This window comes from Condylura cristata, unplaced genomic scaffold (genome assembly GCF_000260355.1).
Source record: "Condylura cristata isolate star-nosed mole 26May11 unplaced genomic scaffold, ConCri1.0 scaffold00024, whole genome shotgun sequence".
Lineage (NCBI taxonomy): Eukaryota > Metazoa > Chordata > Mammalia > Eulipotyphla > Talpidae > Condylura > Condylura cristata.
In genome coordinates, this window is record NW_004567125.1 from 7,125,726 (window position 1) to 7,152,001 (window position 26,276).

Consider the following 26,276-nt stretch of genomic DNA (forward strand, 5'->3'; position numbering starts at 1 on the left):
GGTCCCAGCTGGCAATAACCTTCATCCCCCAGAAGGCCCCACAAGACCATTCTGCATTTGCCAGGTCAGCTTGAGGACCAGGCCATGTTCCCCACCCCAGCCCCCAGCACCCTACAACTGACACACAGCAGATGCTCAATAAATACTTGTTGGGGGAGGGGTGGCACGTAGTCAGGAAGGAGCCTGGAGGGGGCAGAGGGAGTGGGAGAGGAGCATGCAGCCCACCCGCGTCTCCACAGCCCACCCGTCAGGGTTGGACAGGGAGGATCCTTGAGGGGCTGAAGGGGTGGCTAGTGGGGAGTGCAGGGGTAGGAGGGGAGGGGGGCGCGAAGGAGGGGCTAGTGGTATCACATCCAGGGGGCAGCAGCATGATGGGGTCAGAGGTCAGGATGGGCTAAAATGAGGTTCCAGAGAATACGTCCTGGTGGTTAGCGCTCAGGCCCCACCTGACCATATCCAGGGCTGCCCCCTCAGGCAGGACAGGGCTGAGGAGCCAACCCCCTCCGACTGAAGGCCCCCAAGATTCAGCTGCTGCTTCCTCGCCAGCCTCGTCTAGTGAGTCCAGAGTCCATGGGCCACTTGCTAGGGTTTATGCTTGAAGTGGGCTTCCACTGGAAAAGGGACAAATGTCCAACCTTGTCACGGCCACACTGACAGCACTAGGCTTAGTCCCCAGGCAGACCCCACCTGGCCCTCACCTGCATATTCCTGGGGCAGCATGGGCCTGTCCACCACCTTCCGGAAGGCCTCCATCCACGCCCTCTGCTCTGACTCGGTCTCACAGGCTAGCAGGAACCTGCGCTCTGGTGTGACAATGGTGATGCCGTGTGGCCAGTGGTGGCCCTGCGTAGACGGCGGGAGCCCATCCAGCACCGTGTAGCCGCTCTCCCTGCTACCAATGAACACTTCCCCACGGGCAAAGGCATCCTGTGGGTAGGTGTCAGCTGAGTTGGGCTGGGTCCCTCACCCGAGGCCAGGCGGGGGCAGCTTCACTCAGCTGGGGAAACCCAGACCACTCCCTCCCTCGGCAGCCTGGCCAGCCATATCACGCCACGTGTCCAGCAAACTGGTCACCTTGCAAGGGCCCTGCTGGCTGCATTTCTGACCCCAGCTGATCTGGGGCCACAGCTTTTCCTCACCAGGGGGTCTTTGAAGTACATGAGCCTCCGGTCATCCATGGTGAACCAGCGCTTCCGGAAACCTTCTGTATGCTGTAGGTCAGAGAGGGCCTGAGCCGAGCCCCTGTCCCCAGCTGACCACAGCTCACCACCAGAGGGAAGGGCCTCACTCCTCACTTGGCCTCCTGTGGCCACCGCGGGGCCTGCTGGCCACCACCCACCACACTCAGTGCTCTTCCTTCTCTGCACCAGCTCCTCCCTTGTCTGTGAGCCCAGGTGGGAACCTCCATTACAGGCCCCTGGGCACCCACAAAGCTCGCCGCGGGCTGCAGGGTGGCCTGGGTCCTGGGATATGGGTCCCCCTCGTCTGCTCTTTACAGGCGTGGGCCACACTGTCTCTGTGGGGCAAACAGTAGGCGGGACTGCCCACACCAAGATGACCCACCTTGTGTCCACAGCACACCTGACCCCGGAAACCCAGGTGCTGATGGCATGAGGCCTCGCAAGCCCCAGTAGCCACATACTGGTGCCCAAACCCACCTTGGGACCAGTCTTCTCCATGTAGCCTTCCTTCAGGTAGTTCCTGGAGAGCTTCGGCACCAGCTGGGCAGAGAAAGCACTCAAGTGGGTGGGTAAGTCACCCAGGCACGCCCCTGGGCCCCTGTTCCTCCCCCAGTACTTCCCTGCCTCCTCTCCACTATAACTTAACCCAGAAACTGAGAATAGCCAGGGTCACTCAGGCCTCAGGCCAATCAGCAGCAAGAGTCTTTGGGGGTCTGCGTGAGCCCATGGTGTCCTGACCCACCATCCCAGGCTAGGGGCCACATCTCCGAGGAGATAATAGGAGCCACTCACGTCTGCGTCACTGGCTCCTGGGAACGCCACCTGTAGGTAGTGGAAGCGTGCGGCACGGAGCGCGTTGAACCAGTCCACCATTTCCTGGAAGTCGGACACTGGGCATAGGCCACGCCATAGCCTTGCGGCCAATGATGCGGCGAAGGGGCTCCCCAGGGTGGTGCAGCTGTCCCCAAAGCTCCGCCCCCTTGGGCACCTCCAGACACTCCCGGGGTGAGGCTGACATAGGCTCCTGTCAGCCCCACCAGGCCAGGCGGGACCCCCTCACTCTGGCCTTTCCTGAGCCAGAGCTACATAGACACAGCAGCATTTGGTACAGCTGTGGGAGGAGAGCCCCTGGGACAGCAGGGCCCAGGGCTTAAGGGCCAGTCTGGGCAGAGACCACACTAGGAGGTGGCCACATCCCACATGGCTAGCTCAGGATGGGTTGGGGGACAGTAGGTGGGGGCTGGCAACCTTGGCCCCGGGGCTGTCCTGGGCTCCGTAGCTGGCCGTGGACTGACTGAGATTTCTTGGATATGACACCAAAGAAACAAATTGGACTTCATTAAAATTAAAGTTTTGTGCATCCAAAGATCCTGTCCACAAGTTAAAAGGCACCCCACAGAATAAGCGTAATACTGCTCACTCAGTCGTGTACTGGGTAAGTGACTACAGCATCATACAGGAACTCCTAAACCCACCCACAAGAAGCAAAGGACTTGAATAGACATCTCTCCAAAGGAGAAACAGGAGTGTGGTCAGTGAGGCGTAAGGAGATGCTGTCACTGGGGAGATGCAAATCTGGGGTAGACGACCACACTTCCAGCCCAGGAGGATGGCTAGTCGCAAAAAGCTAGAAAACCAGTGTTGGCAGGGACGCAGAGAACGGAACCAGAGGGCCGCGGCGAGGTGCTGCACCCTATCAACGACCGAGGGGCAAGTTCTCACAGTGGCCAACAGGATGACCAGCGAGCCAGCTGTTCCATTCTGGTGTACACCCAGAAGAACCGAAAGCAGGGTCTCAAGGGGATCTGTACCCCACATTCACAGCAATGTGGTTCACAGCCATTAAAGTGTGGAAACAACCCAAATACCACAATGGATGAACGTATAAGCAGAACAGGGCCCATCCAGGCCACGGAATGTTACTCGGCCTTGAAAAGGAAGGAGATTCTGACACACGCCATGGGGTGGATGAGCCTGGGGGACATTATGCTCAGTGAAAATTGCAGACATACAAAGACAGACTGTGAGATAGACAGGGAGGGCCAGGGAGAGTGCACGAGGGGTGTTGAAAGGGGCCATTTTCATATGGGGGAGATGAAGAGTTCTGAGGATGGACAGCTGAGGGTCTCACAGCAAAGCCAATGTGCTTAATTCCTCTATGCTGAGCACATGAAAGTGGTTAAGCTGGCAACGTTAGTATTTATCGAATATAAAAGGGAGGGAAATAACATTTGAAAGGTGGTTGCCTGGAAGAGAGGAAAGAGGTGAGGAGGCCCAGACTCGTTTCTCAAGCCTTGTAGAAATACCTCGTTCTTTACACCTTGTGCACATACCTTCAGATAAAAAGAGAATGGAAACCATAGCGACAAAACCAGGGACCCATCGTTGGACAAAATACAGACATGGGTGTTGCGGGGTTGTGTTGTGGGCCTGTGTCCCATCCTCACCCTCTGGACGCTGGATAGGTGGGTGGGGCTGAGCTGCCCCCTCCTTATCCACATGCACCCTGCTCCCCCCCCAAAGGAGCTGGTTCCCCACTCTTGGCCCCCGCTGTGCCTGTGGGGCTCTCCAAGATGACAAGGACATTCATTCCCACCCACCCCCAAACCAGCTGGTACACCCACCTTGCCATCCTCATGGTAGACGAAGATGTTGCGAGTGCTGTTGTCCTTCAGGTAGGTGACCTGCAGGCCATGCGGGTGGCCAATCTTGGCAGGCTGGAAGGTGGCGTTCAGATGCTCGATCTTCATGATGGCCTTGGGCTCCTTGGCCTGGGAAGCAAGGCTGGGCCTAAGCGCTGGGAAGTGATTGAGCTGGTACTGTGTGGCTTTGGGGACGCCTCTGAGTATCTCTGGGCTTCCCAAACCTGGGCTTCCTGGTCTGTAAGTGGACAGCAATACCTCTCCTAGGAGTTGTGGGGTGTCCCAACAACTGGAAGACCCCTCCTGTGACTCCAGTGCTCAGCTTCTCGTCCCCCACCTCCCACTTGGCCCCCCCTCTCCCGGGTCCTTGTCCTGCCCCCTGAACTCTTGTCTCCTGAGCTGGGGACTGTGGGCCATGCGAGGCTCGGGTGTCTGACCTAGAGCTGATGGTGTGGGGCCTTGGGGAGCCTCCAGACTGCCCCCATGTGCTGATAGGGGCCCAGGGCCACTTCAGCATCTACTTGCTAGATGGGGTGGCTACCGGCTGCAGCTCTCTGCCCTGTTCAGGCCCGGGGGTGCCCATTAGGACAGGCCCACCCACTTCCCCAGCATCACTCAGCCAGGCCTGGAGCCTGGAGTGACTGATGAGGGTGGATGGGGCATGCCCCCTTGGAGGTAGTGTGATGTCACGGGGGACTGAGATGGGGTGTCCCCATGAGGACAACATGTCCCCAAAGGGAACTGGAGGTGGTGTATACTCACCGGGTGGCCTGACCCCAAGGGAGGAGGCCTCGCGGCTCTAGGGATTGTATGAGGGCAACAGGGCTTGGTGCCACCATCAGGGGCTGGCATCCAACTGCCCCAGGCGCGGTGGGCAGCCAGGATGCTGCCCTAGGACAGGAACCCCTCCCTCCCCCGTGCCTGGCTCACATCATTTCTGTTGAAGTATTTCAGGGCCCCCTCTCGTTCCGTGAGCACAAACTTCCGGCTTAAAAATTGCCCATTGTCCCGGCCACGCTTCCAAAGAAAGCCCTCTCGGTATCCTGGGGGGAAAAAGTGGAGACGTGGAGTCAGGTGTCAGGATGGGCTCGGGCAGAGGCCGCCAACCCGATCTTTCCCACTGCCAGTCTGCCGTCTGCAGGGCTGCCAGCCCTCGGTGTGGGGGCAGCTGGGTGTAAGAGCGAGCATATGAGCCCGGGGCGTCCGCCACAGCCTGCCCACTGCCCACAGGGCACCAAGGGCCTGGCCGGACTTGCCTGTGGGTGATGGGGGCTCGGGGGCTGTCTGACACTCTTCTCTTTGGAAGTGTAGCAATCAGGCCCAGGGCAGCCACCGCCTGACAGCACAGTGGTTACTCAGGTGGGCCCGGGGGCCGGCACGTCCTCAGAGGGAGGGGTTGTGGCCCTGACCTCCAGCACTGTGAATCGTTGGTGTTTTAAGCTGCAGACTATGTGGCTGCTCACTACAGCAGCCATAAGAAAGGACACTGCACCCCAGCATCTCCCCTCCTTCCAGCATCGTGTCCCCTTCAGCCCTGCCCTTGGCCTGTCCTGGGACCACGTGTGCAGAGAGCCAGTAGCCGTGGCTCTGCTTCACTCGACACCTCCTTGGGGGAAGCCTCGTCAGAACTGTTTCCTCCTATAGCCCAGTGGGACCCTGTGGGGGCTGGACAGTGGCCAGGCCCTGTGGGTGGACCCCAGGGGCTTCCACAGCGGCTCCGCTGAGCCCAGCATGGGCACGTGTTCTGGGGACACTTGCCTTCCATGGCACATAAGGAGTAGGGCGGCAGGCCCGTCAGCCCGTCCATCTGCTTAGACCCTGGCTTCAGGTGAGCTTTCTCTAGAACCAGGTCCTGCCACCATGTGGGCGGAGCACCCCCACCCTCAGTGCTTCTCCATGACAAGAGGGGTGCTGTTTGTGCCAGCAAGAGTGCCTGCTGCTTTCATCATACAATAGCCCCCAGAGTTCAGGCTGGCAGCCTTGGGTTCATTGCTGATGCCACTGCTCGGCCCTGACCTCACTGCCTGCCCTCCCCTCAGCTGCCCGGGCAGCCCCATCCCCAATACCATGGAGACAAGGGCTATTTTCTTTGCCCTCAAGACATGCAGCCATAAAAAGACCTCAGCCTGGCGTCGGGCACATGACGCCTGGCGCCTCCTGGTCTGTTGTGGGACAGTGCCAGAAGGGGCCTGCTTTCTGCACAACTCAGGTCCCCACACCCTTCCGCACCTCGGGGCCCATGGCTTGCCCTCCACCCCTGCACACACGCGACAGGCAACAAGTCTACCACCTGTCCTTTCTCAAGCCAAACTGGGCCCTGCCTGGAGTGTTTGTTGACTGACTAAAGGAGCCCTGGGTAAGCTGACAGTCCACTTGGCTTCAGGTCAAGTCTGACCTCTCCGAGTTAGCTGAAGGTAGACACAGGAGGCCCCAGGCACAGCAGCAGCAGCCCAGGGTAATGTAACTGCCAGGACACCACACGACAAGGCCCACTAGACACTACATAGATGGCTCATTTAAGCCCCCAAAGGACCTCTGTGGCACATTCTTAGGCTATGCTATTTACAGAGAAGGAAACAGGCTTAGCGGTGGGACGGCCTGGTACAAGGTCACCTGGCAGCAGGTGCAGGAAACCAACAGCTACCCAGGGTGGGCTGCCTGCCTGCCCTTCCCCTGGAGACCAGCAGGCGGCAGCAGTGCCTCATCTCTCAAGGTGCCCAGGGCCAGGTGAGGCCAGAAGAGCTCCCTTCTATTCTTATTCCTACATGTCCTGGCTCCATCAATTACCCCCCCCCCCGACCAGATGAGAGGGACGTGCAGGGTAGGGGGTGCTGGCTTGGGTCTGCCGGCTCCCGAACCAGTGCGTGTTCCCAGTGGCGAGTTGCCAGGATGCCTAATGTCAGGCTTCGGGACAGTGACTGTGCTTTGGAGCCAATTTGGCCCCCAGTCTGTAGTGAGCAAACCACCCCCCCCCCAGCCAGTGGCCTGGGGTGCAGGACATCGCCTCACCAGCCTGCGCCCTGGGAACCCGCTGTGGCCTCTCCGTCACGGTCAGGGAGCTCGGCCTGAGACACCTGCCAGCGGCAGGCTCCAGCTTCCTGCTGTCTCCCCTCCCCTCACAGGCAGAGCAGCGGCCAGCTCAGCGTCAGTGGACACCTGCTGTGAGCTGGGGCCGGCCACCCAGGGGCCACCCGCCGTGAAGCCGAGGGTCCGTTGCGCTCCCCTCCCCAGGAAGCCCTCTTTGAAGCCACCCGGAACGTTGGGAGACCCACCACTCACCACAGAAGGTAAAGCCAAACCAGCCCACAAAACCAGGTCAGGGGGCACGAAGCGGCACGGGCGCCCCACCCCCAGAGGAAGTGCACACGGCCGACACTCTGGAAAGCAGCCTGGCGGTTTCTTGTAAAGTGACGCGCTCACTCCCGTGTGACCCGAGAGAGCTAGGAAGTGTTCACAGGAAGCCACTGCGCCCTGTCCACGGCGGCCCCACTGTCATCATCAGCACAGGCCAGACACACGCCCCGACCTCAGCCGGCAGCAAGGCACTTCTGTGGGCAGAACGTCAGCAGGGGCCACGCAGGCACAGGCCACCCCCCGAGCGGCAGCTGTGTGGCCTGTGGGCACCAGGCCAGCTGCAGGCCCCGCGCACTGCGGTCCCACTGCTGACCTTCCAGAAAAGGCGAACTCTAGAGCCACAGGCAGGGCAGCAGGGGTGCGTCTCGGGGGCACCGGCTGTCAGCACGCAGGGTTCACGAGGGGAGCTGTCTCACGCTTGTGGCACGGGCCTGCGTGCTGCACCAGGGTGTGGGCGCAAGTTAGACTCCTGGCCGTGACTCACACTGTGTGCTCCGGAGGCAGGAAGGCTCGTGGGTACGCCCCAGGGTGGCCTGCGCCCGCCTGGCTTCTGTCTAGGGGTGCCCTGCTGGAGAGCTCTGGGCCTGTTGTCCTCTGGGTCGGGAGCCAGGGTTAGAAGCTCCAGGGAAGCTGAAGCCCAATTACCTGCTGCAGCCACTTTCCCGCGAGGGCCTGGGGAGCCGCGTCTGCCCTTCCCCACAAGAATGTCCAGAGCGGAGCAGCCATGCCTGCCACTGTAGCCACGGGCACAGGCAGCCCGGCCCGGCCCGTTCTCCTCTGCTCCTGCAGGCCGGCCCACCCCGCTTGGGGGAGCCGCTGGGTCTCTGCTGCTCAGGCATGGGACCACACCTCAGTTGCCCATATGTAGAAAACAGCCCCGTAAGCCCTCCCAGTGCTAGCCTGGGTTTGTCCTTTCCACAGCACCTACCAAGTCTTCAGGCAGCCTAACACTGAGGGGCTGGGGCCGTGGGGGGCCAGGCGGCGCGCTGAGCGTGGGCGCATGGGCACATCCCTGAGGCTGGGCTCACCCCACCGTCACCGGTCAGTCAGGGCTCCAGGCTGTGCCCACTGGGAACTGTTCCTGACTGGAGCCCTGCAGCCCCCACAGAAACTTCAGCCCACACCAGGCAGGCCCCAGGCAATCTGCCACCTCAGATTCCTGGACACCCTGACTGAAGTGGCCAAAAGAAGCCGTTGGGAAAGGGCAGAGGCCAAGGCTCAGTAGGCGACCTGTGACCCGGGCTGGCCCCTTCTGAGAAGAGCTCCCTGTCCCATCCTTCACCCTGGCCCCCACCGGCTATTGGGGTGGGCCCCCCCACCCTGGCCCCACCGGCTATTGGGGACCCCCCCCCGACATGCAGGGGAAAGGCCTGGGCAGGACCAGTGGTAGACAGTGTTCGTGTCTCAGGGCTGCCAGACAGCTGATCCCCCCCACACTGACCTTGGACCAGGTCAGGGATTTAGGGAGGGTCTCTCCAAGGAGTCCCACTCACCCCTGACCCCAGCCCCTCGGGGCTGGGCACTGGGGCACAGGCCACAGTGGGCAGCCAGCAGGTGCCCAGACACCACGTTCGGAGGTGCGTGTGGGGCACTTCTGCACTGTGCGTCTGAGCGCGTCTGCTGGGACATCCTCCCGTGTGCCGTCACGGGGAGCCCGGCGGCAGGGCTCTGCCCCATGTCCCCAGGATGCTGCCTGACTTCAGCAAGATCACACGGAGGCCAGCAGGGACTGGAGACCACGTCGTCCTGGTCCCCAGGAGGAAGGCCACCGGAGGCAAGGCTGGGGTGGGCTCCCCACAGCCCCTCCACCCTTCCTTGTGGCCCCCCGCATCCACAAACGGGCTTTTTCTCTGTACAGCATCTTCCTTCCGGCAGTCAAATGTGTGGACACCGGCAGGGTTGTCCTGGAACCTGGCAGAGCTGGGCGGGGCCGGGTTACCCAACAGCACCTCTCCCCCATTCCACTTGCCCCAAACCCGGGGATCCTGACACAGCTCTAACCTGTAAAATGCTACCAGATATGGGCACAGTCCTGAGTCTGCCCAGCTCCCCGGAGGCACCAAGAGGGCCCTGTCCCACCCCCCAGCAAAGCCCCACAAACTACCGCTCTGCCCAGCCCCTACCAGCCACACTAGGAACCCCCAGCTGTGTCCAGGTCTTCCCCCATGACCCAGGTGGAGAAACCACGGCCAGGGAGCAGGACTCTGGCACTCACTCACCGGGCTCTGGGCCCGCCTGCCCCACGGTGACATTTAGAACAAAGGTGGGACCAGAGCAGCAACTCTGGCCTCCACCCTGCTGTGCAGAAACAGGCACCGAGGAGGGGCTGCCCCTACCACGGGAGAAGGGGCCAGGGGGAGGCAGAGGGCACACCCTGCGGAGGAGGGGTCTGAAGCCTCAGCAGGAAGTGCTGTGTCTGTCAGTGCCTGGTCACCAGGGGTGGCTGGCCCTGGCCTTCTGGACAACAGGGGGCATTGTCCCACCCATGAAAGACAGCCATTGAGGCTGGGGCTCAAGGCGGGGGACAGTCTGGGGAGGGAGCCAGGAGCAGCTGTTACCCAGGATCACCCCCAGTAAGCAGGGGCCTGCTGGGAGCTGGGGCAGGGTAGGTGGAAGGTTCCGCTTGGCCTGGGCACCCTTATCTTGGGAGGGTACTGGCATCTCCCATGACCTTGGCCACGGGTGGCAGCTAGAGGTTGCCAGGTTGGCACTGGCTGCCGAGGGCCCACCTGTCACAGACTGGCCCTGAGATCTCCCCCATGCCCTTCACTCCCTGACACCAGGTCCTTCAGGGCCTTCTGCACTCACGCAGGGCGAGGCTGTGCAGTGACGAGGAGAGGCACCGGCAGGTCTGCCGCGGGCCAGCATGCCCAGGATGCCTGTGTCCAGCGCCACCTGCTGCCAGCCTGGCTCTGCCCTCAGTGCCCCTCAGCCCAGCCTCCAGGCATCCTGCTGGCAGAGTCTTATCCTCTGGCCACCCAGGGTGGGGAGAGGGAACATTCAGGTCCACAGGAGCATGCCCCTGGGGGCAGAGGTCACGTTTCCAGGCAGCCTTAGCAAATGCAGGGGTGGGGGTGGGTACAGGATGTGCTCTAAGTGAGGGGTTCACTCGAACCCTTACCAACCAAGAGTTCCCAGAACCTTCCTGACCCCAACTCAGGCTGCCTCCCCACACCCATCTAGTGGTTACTGGTCTCCCAGAAACTGAGACGACTCCCAAACCAGACTCGGGGGAGCGCAGCCGTCTGTCCCAGCCCAGCCCGTGCAAGGACACCAGGTGCGCCCCTCAGACTCTGCTGTCCCTGGCAGGGGAGGTTGGCCTCAGCTCCCGGGCCAGAGGCCGCCGCGGGAAGGCTCAGGCAGGGAGTGGCCAGCGGGAGGGTGCCTCTCCGCGGCGGGGTCCGGACGCCGCTCCCGCCAGCACCAGCAACGCTGCTGTTTTCTGTACTGAACTAATTATAGACGTGAAGGAAAGTTGCAAAAATAGTACAGAGAATCACATACCCATGGAACGACTGACATGCTGCTACATGTGCCACGCGGGGGGCGCCCGGTGGCACCGGAAGCCAGAGCAAGAGACCCCAAACCACGTGACCAGTTAAATGAAAAGCCAAGAGGCAAACCCTCAGATGAGGGGTGCAGGGCCAGGGAGTGGCGGTGGGTGCAGATGGGCCCCTGAGCGTGCTCTGGCCGTCTAACCCGCTCAGTCACCCAGGAGGGCCCCAGATGGACCGTACACCTCATGACGGAACCAGATGCTCCCCCCCAGCCTGGAAACGAGTGACTCGTGCTGGTCAGCGACTTTCTGCGTGCCCCGCCCCCGATCGGGCTGTCTGGGGGCTCTGGGCTGGGGTGGTGCGTGTTGGCACCGGCCCAGATCCGTGCGGTTTCCGCCAACAGGACAAGTGGCAGCCCTCCGAGCCTTCAGGCGCCCGCTCGGCAAGGGGGGGTCCTCTGAAGGGTAAAAGCTCAGCCTCCCCGTCTTGACTTCAGGAGAGATGCTTTCCCAAGCCCCGCGTTCCCCCTTCCTCCCCACCAGACACTTCTGCATTCGCCTATGCTGTGGGAAAGTGCTTTTGTGGCAGGCCCAGGGCAGGCAGGAAGTGCCCGTGGGAATCCCCCCTGGTGCCCTCAGAGCGCGGGTAGGCCATGGGGAAGAGCTTCAGGGGATTGCCAGTCCCAGTCCTGTGGTGAGAGATGCCCTGTCCATGAGGGGAGGGAGAGGCAGGGAAGGGACAGAAGCATCAGGGGCCTGCTCCCCTCCACCCAGCAGAGTGGGGGAACGGACTGGTCCAGGGACACTGGGACTGGCCTGAGAGGGGCTCCTGGAGAGCATGTGGGGTGCCGGGTAACAGAAGAGGTCAGTGGGGTCTCAGTGACCAGTGCTTTGAGGAACAAGTCTGGGACTAGTGGGGATTCCTCTCCACATAGCTGTGTGCCCGTGCCCCAAGGGGGGCTTGGTGGGGGCCTCGCTGGCGGTGGGGAACCAAGCTAACAGCTCCCAGAGTCCCGCAACCCCGGGTTCCGTTAAATCCAGTTAAACCTCAGGGCTCAGCAGGGTGGGGGGCCAGTGGCCGGCAGCAGCACTGACAGTCGGGGAGCACGGCTTTCAGGCGCTGGTGACAGCCACTGTGCTTCACAAGGGGCCTCGGCCCTGGGGTCCCCACTGCTGGAGCAGCCGCTGCCCCTCTGTGGGTAAGAGAGGAGACCTGGGTCCCCTCTGCTGGACGGAGCCTTGCAGGCCAGGAGATGAAGCAGAGCATGGAGTGCTGCAGCTGGGGTGCTGTCCTGAGGATCCAGGTGCTCAGAGGTCAGGAGGGCCGTGCCCTGCAGTGGGCACGTGGGGAGGCCTTCTCTGTGCCAGTGTTGCCAGGTGGAGGAGGCGCCAGTTCACGAGGCCGCGTCCTCACACCATTCTGGGTCTGGGAGGTACCCCACTTTCAGGGCCTGCCACGCTGCAGGTGGTCCACATACCCAGTTTACTTCCCCTGCTCAGCAGCCCCAGAGTCCTCTTGTTGCCCCTGCTGAACTGCCCACCTCACTTAAGCTGCTCCCGGCCCAGGTCGACAGGCAAAGCCCTTGCGTGGGTCCTCTGCCCTCTATACACAGGCACAGCCGCCAGCGCAACACCCTGAGGTGGCAGCCCTGGGCTGCAGGCTGCGGCCTCCCACAGCCATGAACGGGCAGGCTGGAGAGGGCCCTCAGCCCCTCACCCGCAGGAGGGTCCAGGGTCTGAGCCTTGCATGGCTGCCGCCTTCAGAGACCTCAGAGGCCTCCGGCTTAGACACAGAGGCCACCCTCACAGCCCCTCCCCTGCCCCGCCCCACACCTCAGGCTTCATGAGAGGAGCAGCCCAGCACCCGGGGTGGGGGGGGTGGGGGGGGAAGCGACCTGGGAAGGAGGTGCTTTAGGCAGGCGTCTCCCTGGCTTTGGGGGTTGTTGCCACCTCCAGAGCACGGTGGTGTAGGGGGAGGTGGGGAGAGGCTTGACCCAAGCTGACCTACATGCCTGGAAGCAAATATACCCACAAAACACTCTCCAGACACCGCTAACGGGCAAGGTCTGTTGGTTCTGCTGCCTGGCGTGAACCTCGGACCCCAGTTTTCCTGTGGAGGACCACAAGTTCCAGAAGCAGGAACACCACATCCCCCGGGTCAGGGTGACCGGGCACACCCATCCCTGAGCAGTGAGGACCAGAGGCGAGAGACTCCTCCACCCACTGTGAGGGTCACACTTGCCCTGTCCCACAGCGCCTGGGAAGGGCTGGGGCCTCAGCGCTGCTGGAGTCCACGGGCAGCAGGAGGGTGCTGCTGAGCCAGAGACGAAACTGCAAAGTGGAAGCCAGGTCCTGGCAACACTGACCAAATGCCTAGATCGAGCTGTTCCTGAAGCCAGACCCATGACACGAGTCAGTCTGGTTCCTTTCTCTCGCCCCAGCTGAGCTGGATTTTCTTTTGCTTGCAACAAGAGCATCCTGATGCAGGAACAGACCTCAGTTGTGCCGGCTCAGCCCGCACCTGCCTCTGAAATGAGGCTGCACCCCTGTTTCTTGCACCACCCGCAAACAACGAGCCGGGACACAGCCAAGCACAAAGCTGCCCTCACCTGCAGAATAGGGCTCCTGCTTCTCGGGGTGAGTGAACTCCTGCCGCTCGTACTTGGCCCGGATCCACTGTTCCCGCAGGAGTCTGAGAAGAGAAGAAAGAATGAGCCTCACCCCCCTGAGCCTGGCTGCTGGGCTCGGAACCCTGTGGGCACGGCCTGGTCAGCCAGAGGCTGGCGTTGGGGTAGGTGCCCCAGCCTCGCAGAGGGCAGGCCAACGGGCCCTCGTCAGGTTTCACCACTAACATCTCCCCTTTTTAAAAAACTGAGCATATATACCATGGAAGTTACCTGCTCAGGGCTGTGCCCCGCCGCCGCCCTCTCCCTCAGGAACAAGTCACGCCCAGACAGAAGGCCGGAGCAGTCGCCGCCCAGACCCCAGCCAGGACCCCAGCTCCAGCCTCTGGATTTGCCTGTCTGGACGTTCCTGTAAGCGGCCACACGACCCGGCCTGTGACGGCTTCCGCAGGGCAGGACAGGTGGAGGGTGTGGCTGTAATATGGCCAGGGCTTCGGTCCCTCCCCTGGCCCCTGATGGCCACTGACCAGCTCCCTTAACATGCTGCGGGAACTGCGGGCCGGCCCGGGGCTGAGTGGGGGAGGCCAGGACCCAGCCCTCCTGCCCTGGAGCCCCCCCAGCCCCGGGAGCCCCAGCGGTGCTTGGCGAGGCCACAGCCTGTCAAGGTGGGGGCTGGCTCTGTAAGGAGCCCCATGCTCCGGCCGTTACCGCCAGGGCGGCCCGTGCCTGGCCTCGGTCCACACGGGCCCTCCCTCGCCTGGCCTCTTCCACCACCCCCTCCCCAGGGCCCCCTTCCCCCAGCCAGCTGCACATGGGAGCGGACGCCCTTGCCCGCACTTCTCACCGTCCTGGCTCTTGCGGTGCCCACGAGACCCCAGGAGCCCGGATGGGCCTCACGTCCAGCCCTCCCCCCCTGCACCTACACCTCTCCCTCCTTCCCACTCTGCACCCCTCGTGCCCCTGCCCTCCCTCACCTCTCAGCTTTGCTCAGAAGTCCGTGTGGGGCCTCCGGTCCCCTGGGCCGCGACACAAGCCCCACCCCAAGCCCGAGTGAACTCGTGCGGCGGCAGTCACCCGAGAGGCCGTCCACTGGCGGGTTGACGGTCCGTGCCCACCCCGCGCCAGTTCCCTGCGCACGCGTGCTTCGCATCCACCCCAGGCCGGGTCGCCTCGCTGTCAGTTCTTGCAGGTGAAGACAATTTTGGAGCCTTGGCACATTTTTATAGGCCTCTAATGCGAATCAGGGCCAGGCCAGCGCTCCCTCAGGATTTCCCTGGCAGTCTCGCATCCTGTCCTCCGCCTCAGAGGGACGCCGCCTTGTAGCCCCTCGCCCCTCGGCCCAGGCGTGCCCCATGCTCTGCGCCCGTAATTACCGGGGCGCACGCAAGACCGCAGGTGCAGGTGGTGGAGACGCTAATGGAGGGAGAGCGGGCAAAGCCTGGATTTTAACTCACTTACCCTGTGACACGGTTACCACCTCCTATTGCTGATGGAACCCTCTGGCTCTGCTGGGTGGGCAGGCTGCCTGGGTCCCCTCGTGACCCAGGGCTGTCGGCTAGGTCCCCATCACCTTCTTGGTCCCCATCACATCGGCCTTTTGCCTCGGGGGTCAGCATGTAAGGACCCACAGACCCGGGCCCTCTGGCCTCTCCTGGCCGGGCGGACCAGACCGGAGCCCCTCCACCTCACAGGAGACGGCTCTCGCACCGTTGCTGGCGACCGAGACAAGGCCAGACTCTGGGAAGGCGGAAGCACCTGCTGGCCTGCCTATGCCAGGTGTCTCCCGAGGGGCTCCTGGGGGTGCAGACCAACAGACGAATGCAGCTGAGACGGGGGGCCTGAAGGGCCCGGGGAGGTGCCCAGGAACCTCCCTTTCTGCTCTTGACTCCGGGTGCTCCGTTTCCCCAGGGATCTGCCCTACAACTTGGTAAAGGCTGTGGGTCTCTGGACCACGCACAACCCAGGTGTGTTCACCCCAGGTGGAGGGCGGGATACAGCCTCAGCACGAGTCCTCGCCTTTGAGGAGCTTCTGTTTCCAGTCGGTTACACAGAACAGAACAAACAGGAAATCTCTGGCTTTACTCAGGGCCCCATGTGGTCAGCATAAAGCTCCCACACAGTTCTCCTGCTAAAGCCCCCTACCCCTACTCTGGCTGAGACTCTGAGGACCCCTTCTCTGTGGGTGTGCTGGAACTGTTGTAAAAAAGTTGCCCCAAACTCGGCATCTCAAAACAGGAGCTGTCTCTTTTGGAGGACAGCCTACGTCAAGTGCAGACGGGGCTGGCTCCTTCCGGAGCACAGAGCAAGTCCGTGCCGGCCCTGGGTCTGTGGGCGCACCTCTCCCTCCTCTGCCCCATCTTCGTGTGGCTGCTGCCTGTGCATGTGGCTCAGCCGTGTCCCCACTTCTCAGAAGACACTAGCCAGTGCACTTAGGGCCGCCCTAACCCACGGGATCTCATCTGCAAAGACCTAGTTTCCACATAAATCCCCCCTCGCTGGTCCTGAGCTGAGGACGACACTCACGCCCTGACAGGGTGTTGTACAGCCCTGGGGAGGGAGCTGGTACCCCCTGCCCCCAGTTCCCTGTCTTTATGATCTCAGAGCTGAGAGGACCCAGTGCCACATCTGTGTGGAGGAGCCTGGCACGTCACTGTGATGCAGCCTTTGAAGAAACTTCTCACTGACATCTGGCACCCGTATCTACAGACAGCCCCACAAGGCCTTGCCCACACCCCATCAGGGAGGGTTCCATACCACATCCTTGGCACAGGCAGGTGCGGGCCCTTGGCTTACCCTTGTGCACATGGTCTTCCCAGACCTGGCAGCAGAATCCAGGTGCCCAACAGCCTGAACCCTTGGTCAATGGGGTCACTAAGGCAGTCAGGTCCAGGCTGCCCTGGCCTCCTAAGGCCAGCTGGTCCGGTCTCCCGCAGCAGGGAAAATCAGCGTGGAAGCAAGTACCACAGAGGGACAACATCCCTTCCTGCGTCTGGAGGGCTCCAGGCGTGTGTGCTGTGCTCAGAAGCCACTGCCCCTCTAGTCAGTGCTAGGGATCTGGGGCCAAGAGGGGTCCCCTCAAGCCAGGCGCGGGGCTGTGCTGGCTGGCCAAGGCTGACAGGAGCTGGGAGGGCAGAGGCAGCCAGGCGCGTGGGGTTACCACGTCCTCCACGTCCTGACTTTTGGGGAGAGCTCCCACCCAGCCTAGCCTGGCGCTGCTCAACTCTGCACCCCAGGGTCCACTTCTTCTAATGCCCCTATAGGGTACTTCCAATCCCAGGCAGCACTGAACTCCCTTCATCCCCCAAGCCTGGTGCAGGCTGGAGGTTGGGGGGCACCTACTGAATGGTCTGGACTTGAAAAGTGACCAGCACAGGAGAGTGTCAGTGCTTGGGTGGCTGGGGTGCTTGCTCAGGGGGCTCTGGGGGTGCAGGCCCTGTCTCCAGCTCACCTGCCTGCGTCTTTGCCACGTTGCGGGCATCTGCCTCTGATGATCATTGCTGAACGCGTCCATCTCCCCACAGTTTTGTCGGTCTCAGTCACAGGTTGAGGACCCATTAGTGTGTGCCCCGCCCTGAGGTCGGGAGACTGCACTTTGCTGCTTGGGGAGATGGCCCACCTCAGGCCTCATTTTTCCCTTCTGTACAGTGAACAACCTTCCCAGAAAACTGCTGCCCCTGGTCTTAGCTTCCTGGAGCCTGCTGCACAGAGCTCTGTTCAGAGTTTTCCTTTTGTCACTGTGGAAAACAGGCGAGGACCACGAGCTAGGGTCCTTGGGGCTGCCTCACGGCTTGTAGCCCGCCTGCCCTGTCCCCACCCTCCTGAGGTACAGTCAGGCCTCCTACCACTTCACCTGCATGACCTGAGGTTACTGTGGGTCATTGGTGCCCCCGCAAAAGCATATGCTGCAGTCCTAGCCCTTCTCCCACTAGCCCCCCAGATTGCACCTTTATTTGGAAACAGGAGACTACTGATTAATAAATAGGCCAAATAGCCAGGGGGGGGGGCAGGGGACAGGGGGGCAACTGTGAGCCCAGAGTGACGTGGCTCCCTCTAGGAGGCGATGAGATCACCTGCAGAGGAGGACAGGAGACTGTTTACACACCAAGGGTAGAGGCCTCAGGAGAAACCCTGACCTTGGACTTCCAGCTCCAGCCTGTGAGAAGCCGCTCTCCTGCTGTTTCCGCCTCCTCCCCAGGAAGCTCACACGGCATCCTTTCACCAGGGATACTGCTGGGGGGGAGGCGGGGAGGGCCGGGAATTGGGCTCTAGACCTCTCCTGGTGCCCACTGCTGCCAGGGAGCTGCTCACCCACTGCCTGCTGGCCCATCACAGGCAGCAAGGAGGGGGCAGTTTCCCTCAGAAATACAACAGGAGCAGGTTATGACTTTCCCGGCTGAGATCGAAACCTGCCTGGGTCCCACCTCTCTCTGACTCACCAGCCTGCCACTAGCAACTACCGTGTGGCTGGATCCTCTGACTGCCCCACGCTTACCTTTGAGCTCCGAGCTCCAGACCAGACTGGGGAGGGACCAGCTGCCCAGAGCATTCGCTCTGGCCACACGGCGCACAGCCTCATCCCACCCTCTTGATGCCTGGTGGGTGGGGGGACTCGGGGGTCCTCCCTGACTTACAAATGGGAAGCCAGATGCCTCCCTGGGCCTGCTGCCGAGCCCTGCTCAAAGTGAGTGAGACCACCTGCTGTCCACGTCTGCCGAGAGTTTACAAGGGGCTCCTGGCCCAGCTCCTCCGTCCCGCAGCCCCCGCAGTATGCACAGGCACGCGCGCCACCCATGGCCTTGCAACTGCTGGACCAGGGTCCCACACCTCCCTGGTCTCCTGGCTGCCTGCGCGATTCTCCCAGCCAGCTGAGGAGCTTCTCCAGGGCCCACCGCTCTGGCTGAGGTTTGCCTCTACCTGGCTGACTGCCTCCATGCATGGTCAGCGGTGCAGTCATATGCTGGAACTTTCGCATGAGGGTAGGAGAAGCCAGGGTCAGCTGGGGACAGAATCTGTTCTTACCCGGACACTGGACACTAGGGAAGGGTGTCCCTTGAATGGTCTCTGTGAGCAGGTCACAGGCCCTGGATGCCGAGGGCCCTGTCAAGCGTCCCCGCAAGGACCTGCACCTGTGGTCAGCCTGTGCCCTACAGCCGCTCAGACGGGGATGCAGGTCATGCAAACGACCCAGACCACAGAGCAGCCTGCGGCTAAGCCGACACAACCCTGTCTCAGAATAGCTGCCCGCAGCCTGGCTGATTCATACCGAGAGCTGGGTCTGGGGTGCCGGGTTCCCTGTGAGCCCAGAAATGGCAGGGGCAGCAGTCTCAGGATGTGGGCAGGTCCCTGGGCCTGGCCGGAAGGGGTGGAATGTGTGTTTATGGGCGGGGGGGAAGGGAGTGGAGGTCACAGGCAATGAAGGAGGGCGAGGCCCTGAGCGATCTGTCGGCCTGTCTCCTGTCCCTGAAGTGTGATCCCAACTGGCTCTTCCCCCAACTCGCAGGTGCCGCCGGAGAAAGCCAAGGACTGCACTGCGCCTGGAACACGCAGCCGCGGCTGCTGTGATGTGGAATGCACCTGTGTAGCAGAGCCCCGCCGGCCGGCACGCAGAGCGCCTGCTGCGGGGGCCCCGGCCTACTGAACCAGAATCGGAAACAGGAGCACGCACCAGCCTGGAACTTGAGGGCCGCACACGGTGGGCCAGGGAGCCGTGAGCTTACAGAGCCAGTCGCGGGAGACAGGCTGAGGCAACACGAGGCAGGGCTGGCACTGAGCCGGGCACGGTAACTCGAGGCCCTGACAGTGAGCTGTCTCTCAGGGACCCCACAGTCTTAGACATGGCAGGCCTGGAAGATGGGCAGTCTGGGTCCTCACCCCCTTCCAAGAAGGGTTGTCCCGGTGGCCTGCCTGAGAGCAAGTGTGAGCCCTGCCTGCCACGGATAAGTTCCCAGCTTGGCCATCAAGATCTCTGTCACTCTGGAGAACACACTCTGGCCCTCAGGGACCTTGTCAAAAGTGGGGATACAGAATGGTTTAAGAGCTGTTCACCTCCAAGCCACAGCTAAGCCAAAGTAGACATGGACCAGAAAACTGACTGCAAAAGTGTGCATCCCCACTCCCTCAGCCCCCCTCGCAAGAACCCACACCCAGCATAGGGGTGCTCAGCCAACCCACCTGCCCGAGCCCTCTAGGCCCCCGCCCGTTGCTGCCCCCTGGCCAGGGAACCATCTTTGGAGCCACCCAGCTGGACTCCAGGGCCCTCGGCTGTCAACAGCAGCCTGACAAAGCCCCTTTGTTACTTACTGACAATCGGCGAACGTGGGCCGGTAGTAGAAGGCCGGCACTTTGGACTCGTAAGTGGCTCGTGCAGCGTTGTTCCCATGGGAGGCCATGAACTACAAGAGACAGAGCGGGTCAGCACCGAGGCAGGGGAGACCCCAGGGCCCTGGCAGACTGACCTCTGCTGCCCAGAGCTTCCTTCCACCTCCTGCCCTAGGAAAACCCTGACAGGGGGAAGGGCTCAGTGTCTCTCCAGCAAGATGGTGACTAAGAGGATATCCCCCTCCTTGGAAGGGTGACTGAGCCCTGTCCCACCTTCAGCCCCCCCATCACCCAAGGCTAGCACCCTAGGGCAGACTTATGCTCACTGCCTAAGGTGCCCCTCTCTGCCTCATGCAGCCTGCAGCTAATGGACCAGATACCAGGAGTTCCCTAGAGACAGCTATGAGCAGGAGACGCAGACAGACGGCAGATGACAGTCAAGAGCTCAAAGGCTTGACACATGCTGTGAACAGCGCTAAGAAATGGCATGTCATTTGGTGTTAGAATGAGCTACCCAGGAAAGGGGAGACACGCTCAGGAGGCCATATGCCAGGATGTCTCTAGAGCTAGAAACAGCATGTGCAAAGGGCCTGGGGCCAGAGCAGCTGGACATGATGGAGGAGAGGCCCCAACAGCTGAGTGTGGTGAGTGGAGGGGAAGAGGCCAGATCTGACCACACGGAGGCCTCAAGAGCAAGAGTTGGAGTAAGGATGTGGGCTTTAACCCTCCACCCGACTAAAGTAATTCTTCTCTCTAAAGTCATCATGTGTTCAGAACCTCTCAGAGGATCCTGAACATGGAGGACCCAAAAAAAATCACAGTAAGACATTTCAACAAAAGTCTAGTGCCTCTTTAGAATTAGAATTCTAAAGCCAATGGCGTTTCTCTATCAAACATGAGTCTGCTAGGAGATATACATAAGAGGAAAGACCCTATGTCTGCTAACAGCCAGACAACTACCTTAGAGTCAGCAGCATAAGAAATGTTCAAAGTCCATGAAGAAGAAACTCTTGTGCTCCTGATGATGCTAAGGTACTTCAAAGACCTAGCACATTCTCAGGTGGGGAGGTGGGAAACACATGTCATGTTTATTTATGTTTATTTGCAGTCCTCAGAAAAAAGGAATAGAATTTTTGAAAGTTGGCAATGATTTGAAAATTCAATTGTAAACTAACAAGTAAAAATTACACCAGAAAATTCTGAAAAATGGAAACTCCATGTCAGATATTACATGGTAGAGTACTATCACAAATAAAACAGATACTGACGAGAAGACTTAACTCAGTGAAGCAAACTGCGAGGCCTAGAGATGGCTCCAAAGGCCTGGGCAGGTCCATACACAGTGACACTGAGTCTCAAACCAAGGGGTAGACATCTGGGGTCATCAATGGGGTTGGCAGAGCGGGGTCCCACAGAAAAAAGCCGAGTGGAAAAAGCCTTTCAGTAAAATTAAGTCTGTTTGAATCAAATATTTATTCTCTAAGATTAAGCAGTAAAAGCAGTTGATGAAAGTCATAGCTTAAGTAATGTCTTAAAAAAGACCGGGGACCCTCCCTGGTGGTGTAGTGGGTTAAAGCACAAAACTGTAAAGCTCTCCACAGCCACTGCAACACAAGTTCTATCCCCAGCCAGGGAGCTTACCCACATGGCGCGGCAGACCTCTCCTGACCCTCCCGCTGCTCCCCTCTGCAGTGTGCTTCATCAATCTGCCTGTTCTGCTCCCCACTCTGTCTCTGGTGAGTCCTCTCACCTCCCCAGCACCTCTGGCCTGTACCCCAGTTCTGTACGCATGAATAAATAAATATTTCTTAATAACGTGTACAATTATGTCTTTTTAAAAAATCACGGCAACCTGGGAAATGCCACCTGGGCGGAAGGCGGCAGCCAAGTGTTGTGTGATCCCGTTTAAATGAAAAGTCCAGAATGGCAGACCCACAGAGGCAGAAACTGGTCTTTCTACTTGCAGGAGGGGCTGGGGTGGAGGGGAAACGGGGAGTGGCTGCGGACGTGGACAGGGTGTATTTTGGGATATGAAAATGTTCTGAAATTAGGTAGCAGTGATGGTTGCTGACCTGTGAATACTCTAAAATTGTCTACTTCAAAAGGGTGAACTGTATGGTATGTGAATTAGACCTCAATAAAGCTGGTCTGGAAAAAAAAAATTAATCCTAGGGTACAGTAGGCCTGAGCATGCTAGAACCCCTGAAACCACATAAGAAAAGGTTGATCAATTTGAGAACATCAAAGTGACAAAATTTCCGTTGCAGAAGCCACCCTGAGCAGAGTCAACAGACAAATAATCTAGAAAAAAAAAAAAAAAAAAAGCCTTCAGCCACTGCCTTCAAGGCTAAATTCCCAGGCAGGTAAAGGCCCAGGGAAAAGGTCAACTGGCATTCAGCGAAAGGTGGCCCAGGCACAAGGGCAAGTTCAGAGAAGAAATCGCGAGTGTTCTCTGACACGTCACGGGAAACTCCGCTGCAGTCGAGACAGAAAGTGCCGGGTGGCAGTGCCACGGGACTCGTGTCCGCGGGGAGAAAGTCCTGGGCGCCACCACGCGCGAGGCCCTCGACGCAGGCCGCTGGGAAGCTTGGCAGACCTCTCCAAGGTCTCCGTCTCGCAGCCTGACCTCGTGCTTCACTTTCTAGGAATCCAGGTTTCCAGCAAACGCCACTTGACAAAAGGAGGCATCTGTGAGCCGGCTCGCCGGCCCGGCGGTCTCGGCGGGGACACTACACCTGCCCGTGCGCGCCGGAGGAGCCGTGACGCAGTGTCCAGCAGGCTCCGCCTCTCCCCGGGGGCACCCACGCCTGGAAACCCGGGCGCGGGACCCCTCTCGCTGCTGCTCTCCAGACCCTATCCACCCACTCCTGTGTGCAGGCGGCCGAATTACCCCAATGCACGAGCACGGTGGAGGTGACTGATAAAAGGGCCCGCCCCGGCACCTCCACGCACCTCCAAGGCACAGCGCCCTGACGGCTGTGACCCGGAAGGCGCGAGAAGCAGTGTAGGGCGCTCAGGAAGTCACGGCGCACACCCCGATGTGCGTTCACATCCAGAACCCGCAGATCCCAGACAGAAACCGGGCCCATGAGGGCGGGGCGTCCTGCGAGGGGAGCACAGCTCTAATAGTGACTGTGGTCCCAGGAAGGGCCCGCACGCCTCTCAAGACCAAACTTCGGGTCGAGTGGATGGCGGGCGCGGGGCTTACAGCTCCGTAACGCTGTTTTTTAATAAGCAGTTAGAGAAGAGTGTAAAGCCCTGGGGGAAACATGAAGAGAAGCAGGAAGGGAAGGGACGAGGTTCCAGAGTGCTGCCCCGCCCGGAGCCCTGCGCCCCGCGGCCGGCCACACCCGGGCTGTGCTCTTGCCCCGTGGGGCCGGCCGGGCTCTGCGGGGCTCACAGCCCCTCTCCTCGCGGCCAGCAATGGCAGCCCCCTTTTGGACACTCAGAAGGCAGGGGACACCCAGCCTCTCCGTGGTGGCCGGTGCCCTCAGGCCCCTCGGAGCAGAGATGCTGGTAATGCAAAGGAAAGGAAGCACCCCAATCTCCTGCCCTGCTAGCTCACCCTCCAGGCCCTCCCTTCTCCCTGCCTCTCTCCACCTCCTCCCTCCTACCCCATCTGTACCCCACCACCTCACCTCCTGCTTCCCCCACCACACCCCACCTTTTCCCTGCTCCCTATACAGCCACTGCTGGCACCAGCTCCCTGGTCTCTGTAAACTTTCTCATGGGTGCTCTTGGGTGAAAGGGGGGTTTCCTACCACACCTGCCACAGGGGTCCCACTCCCTCCTGCCTCACAGGGCTGGCCTGTGAGCCCCCATCGTGCCGCCAAGGGGTGCCTCCAAGACTTTCCTGACCAGTGAGTCTGGCTGCTCCCGACAACAGCGGAGTGACAGTTGGGTGCGCAGGTGGCTCGTCACATGCAGATCCCAACCCAGCGGGGAGCCTCCGGCTGCCATTCCTAATAGGCCCCCTGCGAGTGGCCCCCGGGGTGGCCACCGGCCTCCCTAGGCCCTTGCATCGCCATCGCGGGGCTTTGCTGCTGGCTTCTGGCCCAGCCTGCCCACCTGCACAGCCCCATGGGGCAGGACATGCTGACTCCTTTGCTCTCCTCGCCCACCTGGACACTCCACAGCGACATCCCTGTTTGGAGTGCTCTCTCCAGCCTGTGCCCTGGTCCACTCCCCTCTGGTCAGGAGGTGGGGCCAGCCTGCCACCCAGCCTGAGCCATCACCCCCTGCCCATTGGCGCACTAGCTGTGTGCCTGCTTCCCGTGCCCTCCCTCTGGCACTCTCCGGCCAGCAACCCCACCGGCTCTCCTGAGACAGGTGCCGCATGGATACGGGTGAGACGGGTGATGGACAAAAACAATGGAAGGATAGCGGCAGAGGGGTGCAAGAATGGAGGGAGGGTAGGAGGGTGGGCTGATGGAGGGAAGGGCAGATGGATAAGCCAGTGGGCAGATAAATGAGGGCTTGACCTCTGTGACCTTTGGCTTCTCACAAGGATTTGCAATAAAACCCTAAGACTGAGAGGGCCCGTGATCCTGCACAGCTGCTCCATGAGTGGCCCCTGGACGCAGGGTGTGGGAGACGGGGCCGAAGCCCCAGGCACTGCCAGCGCGCAGGTGCGCAGCCCCTCCGTGGTCCTCCCCTTGCTATGGCTCTGCAGCTTCCCAGGAGGGAGTCAGGAGTCAGCCTGAGGATGGGGTGCAGAAGGTTGGGCACAGGAGGGGCTGAGGTCCTGCCAGCTGGCCCTGGGCCACCTCCCGCCAGGGCCCCACCGGCCAAAACCCCTGTGGAGCAGTGCTGGCCCTCAGAGTCGGGAGTCCGCCCACCAGAGTGAAGGGACCGTCAAGGTGCCTGCCACCCAGAAGGGCAAGAGTTCGTCCCACCCTGCCCCTCCACCCACCCCGCCACAGTACCTCCACTTGGGCCTCTTCCCAGGCATCCAGGCGGACGGACTTCACCTTGCTGACCTGGGGGATGTTCCGGTGGATTCCGGAGCAGGTCAGGCAGATGAACACTCCCAGGGTATACGAGGCCCAGTCAGGATCTGGAAGGCAAAGATCAGACACCCGTGGAGCACTAACCCAGGGGTCACCCCAGAGGGAGACAGCACTGGACAGGAAAGCCCCAACCCCACAGGGGCCTCTCTCTGGCCTTGGTCTCCCCATCTGTGCAACAGGAGTCTAGGCCACTCTGAGGACCTTAAGCCTGCAGTGACCAGCTCCACCCCATCATCCTGGCTAGCCCAGGGCTGGGGGTCCCCTCGGGCACCCCGAGGGAACAAGTAGAGGCGCTGAGTATGCGTCGGACGTCTGAGTATGAGTATGCGCCAGGCGCTAAATGCCAGCCCCCAGGGTCGATTCTGTCCCATGTGGCGAGAACACGATTAGGGGTGATTCGTCCTGGTGGTTTCACTTGAAAAGAGGCAACAAAAACCCCTGCGTGCTTGCAGAGGAGGCAACGCGACAAGGCACTTACAGTCTAAAGGGGACGTCGGGTTTGAAGCGTTCCGCGTCGAGGAGGCTAGAGATTGTTAAACTGAGGCAGTGGGCAAGGGGGCACCCAGGTATTTTCCTCCCAGTTTCATCAGTTCCAAGGTGACGAGCGAGGAAGGGGACTGGAGCTGTGGGAGAAGGCCCAGGGAGCAGCGTCTCCTGGCCAGGGGCGAGCCATCTCTGGAAGACTGCACCTCAGGGAGAGGTTTCCTGGTCTGGCTGCCCCATCAGTCCAGCTGAGGAGAGTTCTCTGGGAGCCCCAGGGGGCCTGGGGTGTGCCCACCCCCAAGACACAAACCAACCGATAGCTCCCCCATTCAACTAAAAGCACAGTGTTGAACCCCCTCAAGTCACTGCAGCCCAAAGGGCCCAGCAGTCCTCAGACCCTGGGCTCTCTGTCAGCTGAGTGGATGCCCCAGTCTGCAGTCTGGACAGACACTTTCCTCTGTGGCAAGACAGAACCAGTGGGCGACTGTGTCCCAGTGCGGCCGGCTGGGGCCAGCCCCATGCCCTCCTGAGAACAGAGCCTGCCCCTCCCCAGAGAGGGCACCCCAGTGCCAGGCACCCCAGCGCCCCTCCTCAGAAGCGAAATGCCTGGGCCACGGTGAGTGTGTACACGGGAGTGTGCGTGTGAGTCTGGGGTCTGGGTGCGCAAGTGTGCACGCAATGTGCCCGCGTGCGTGTGTGTGAGGGTGTGGCGTCTGGAGGTTTGTAGAGGCACGCGCACGGGCTGTGGGGTGCATGGTGAGCGTGCAGGGTACACATGAGTGTGTTTAGGACTTGCCTGTATGAGGGTGCACACGAAGACAGGCCGTGCCTATGTGTGTAAAGGGCCTGTGTGTGTTGGAAGGCTGCGCGTGTCGGAGGGTACATGTGGGAGTTGTGTATATGGGTGTGTGCGGGCAGGGACATGCACATGTGTGTATCGGGGCACGCAGGTACGAGTGCATATACGTGGGTGTGTGGGCCTGTAGTGGGGGCAGGCACCCCTGGTCCCTCAGTTCAGGATCCTCCAGCCCTGAACCCAGGGGCTGGGGGTGGCCTTGCTCCCGCTCCCTGACTGGCAGCCACCCCAGGGCGCCCAGCCACACCCGTGTGCCGAGGTGTGTGGTTCTACAGATGGCTCCTCACATTCCACCCTAACACTGTTCCATCTC

The 26,276-nt window shown here is 60.9% G+C and overlaps 1 protein-coding gene across 2 annotated transcripts; it reads right to left on the reverse strand.

Moving 5' to 3' along the window:
• Nucleotides 1-140: 140 nt before the first annotated feature.
• Nucleotides 141-24,669, reverse strand: ADAP1 (ArfGAP with dual PH domains 1). 2 transcript variants are annotated; one of them, XM_004688343.2, is made up of 10 exons: nucleotides 24,541-24,669; nucleotides 19,598-19,689; nucleotides 13,283-13,365; nucleotides 4,754-4,866; nucleotides 3,806-3,952; nucleotides 1,974-2,057; nucleotides 1,659-1,721; nucleotides 1,140-1,211; nucleotides 699-927; nucleotides 142-611 (listed from the first exon to the last, which is right to left on the reverse strand). In XM_004688343.2, exons 2-10 carry the CDS (start codon nucleotides 19,684-19,686, stop codon nucleotides 583-585), a joined length of 909 nt encoding a protein of 302 aa, XP_004688400.1. In that variant the 5' UTR covers nucleotides 19,687-19,689; nucleotides 24,541-24,669; the 3' UTR covers nucleotides 142-582. The 2 variants fall into 2 exon arrangements, with proteins under 2 accessions (XP_012584437.1, XP_004688400.1); XM_012728983.1 differs by lacking the exon at nucleotides 1,140-1,211 and having other exon boundaries at nucleotides 141-611; nucleotides 24,541-24,622.
• Nucleotides 24,670-26,276: the final 1,607 nt, after the last annotated feature.

Excerpts from the sequence above, each read along its gene's own strand:
- ADAP1 (XM_004688343.2), bottom strand. The coding sequence starts at position 19,686 with ATGGCCTCCCATGGGAACAACGCTGCACGAGCCACTTACGAGTCCAAA. Across the intron at positions 4,867-13,282 it reads GCAGGAGCCCTATTCTGCAG|GATACCGAGAGGGCTTTCTT; the intron begins GTGAGGGCAGCT and ends TTTTCCCCCCAG. Across the intron at positions 3,953-4,753 it reads AATACTTCAACAGAAATGAT|GCCAAGGAGCCCAAGGCCAT; the intron begins GTGAGCCAGGCA and ends CTTGCTTCCCAG.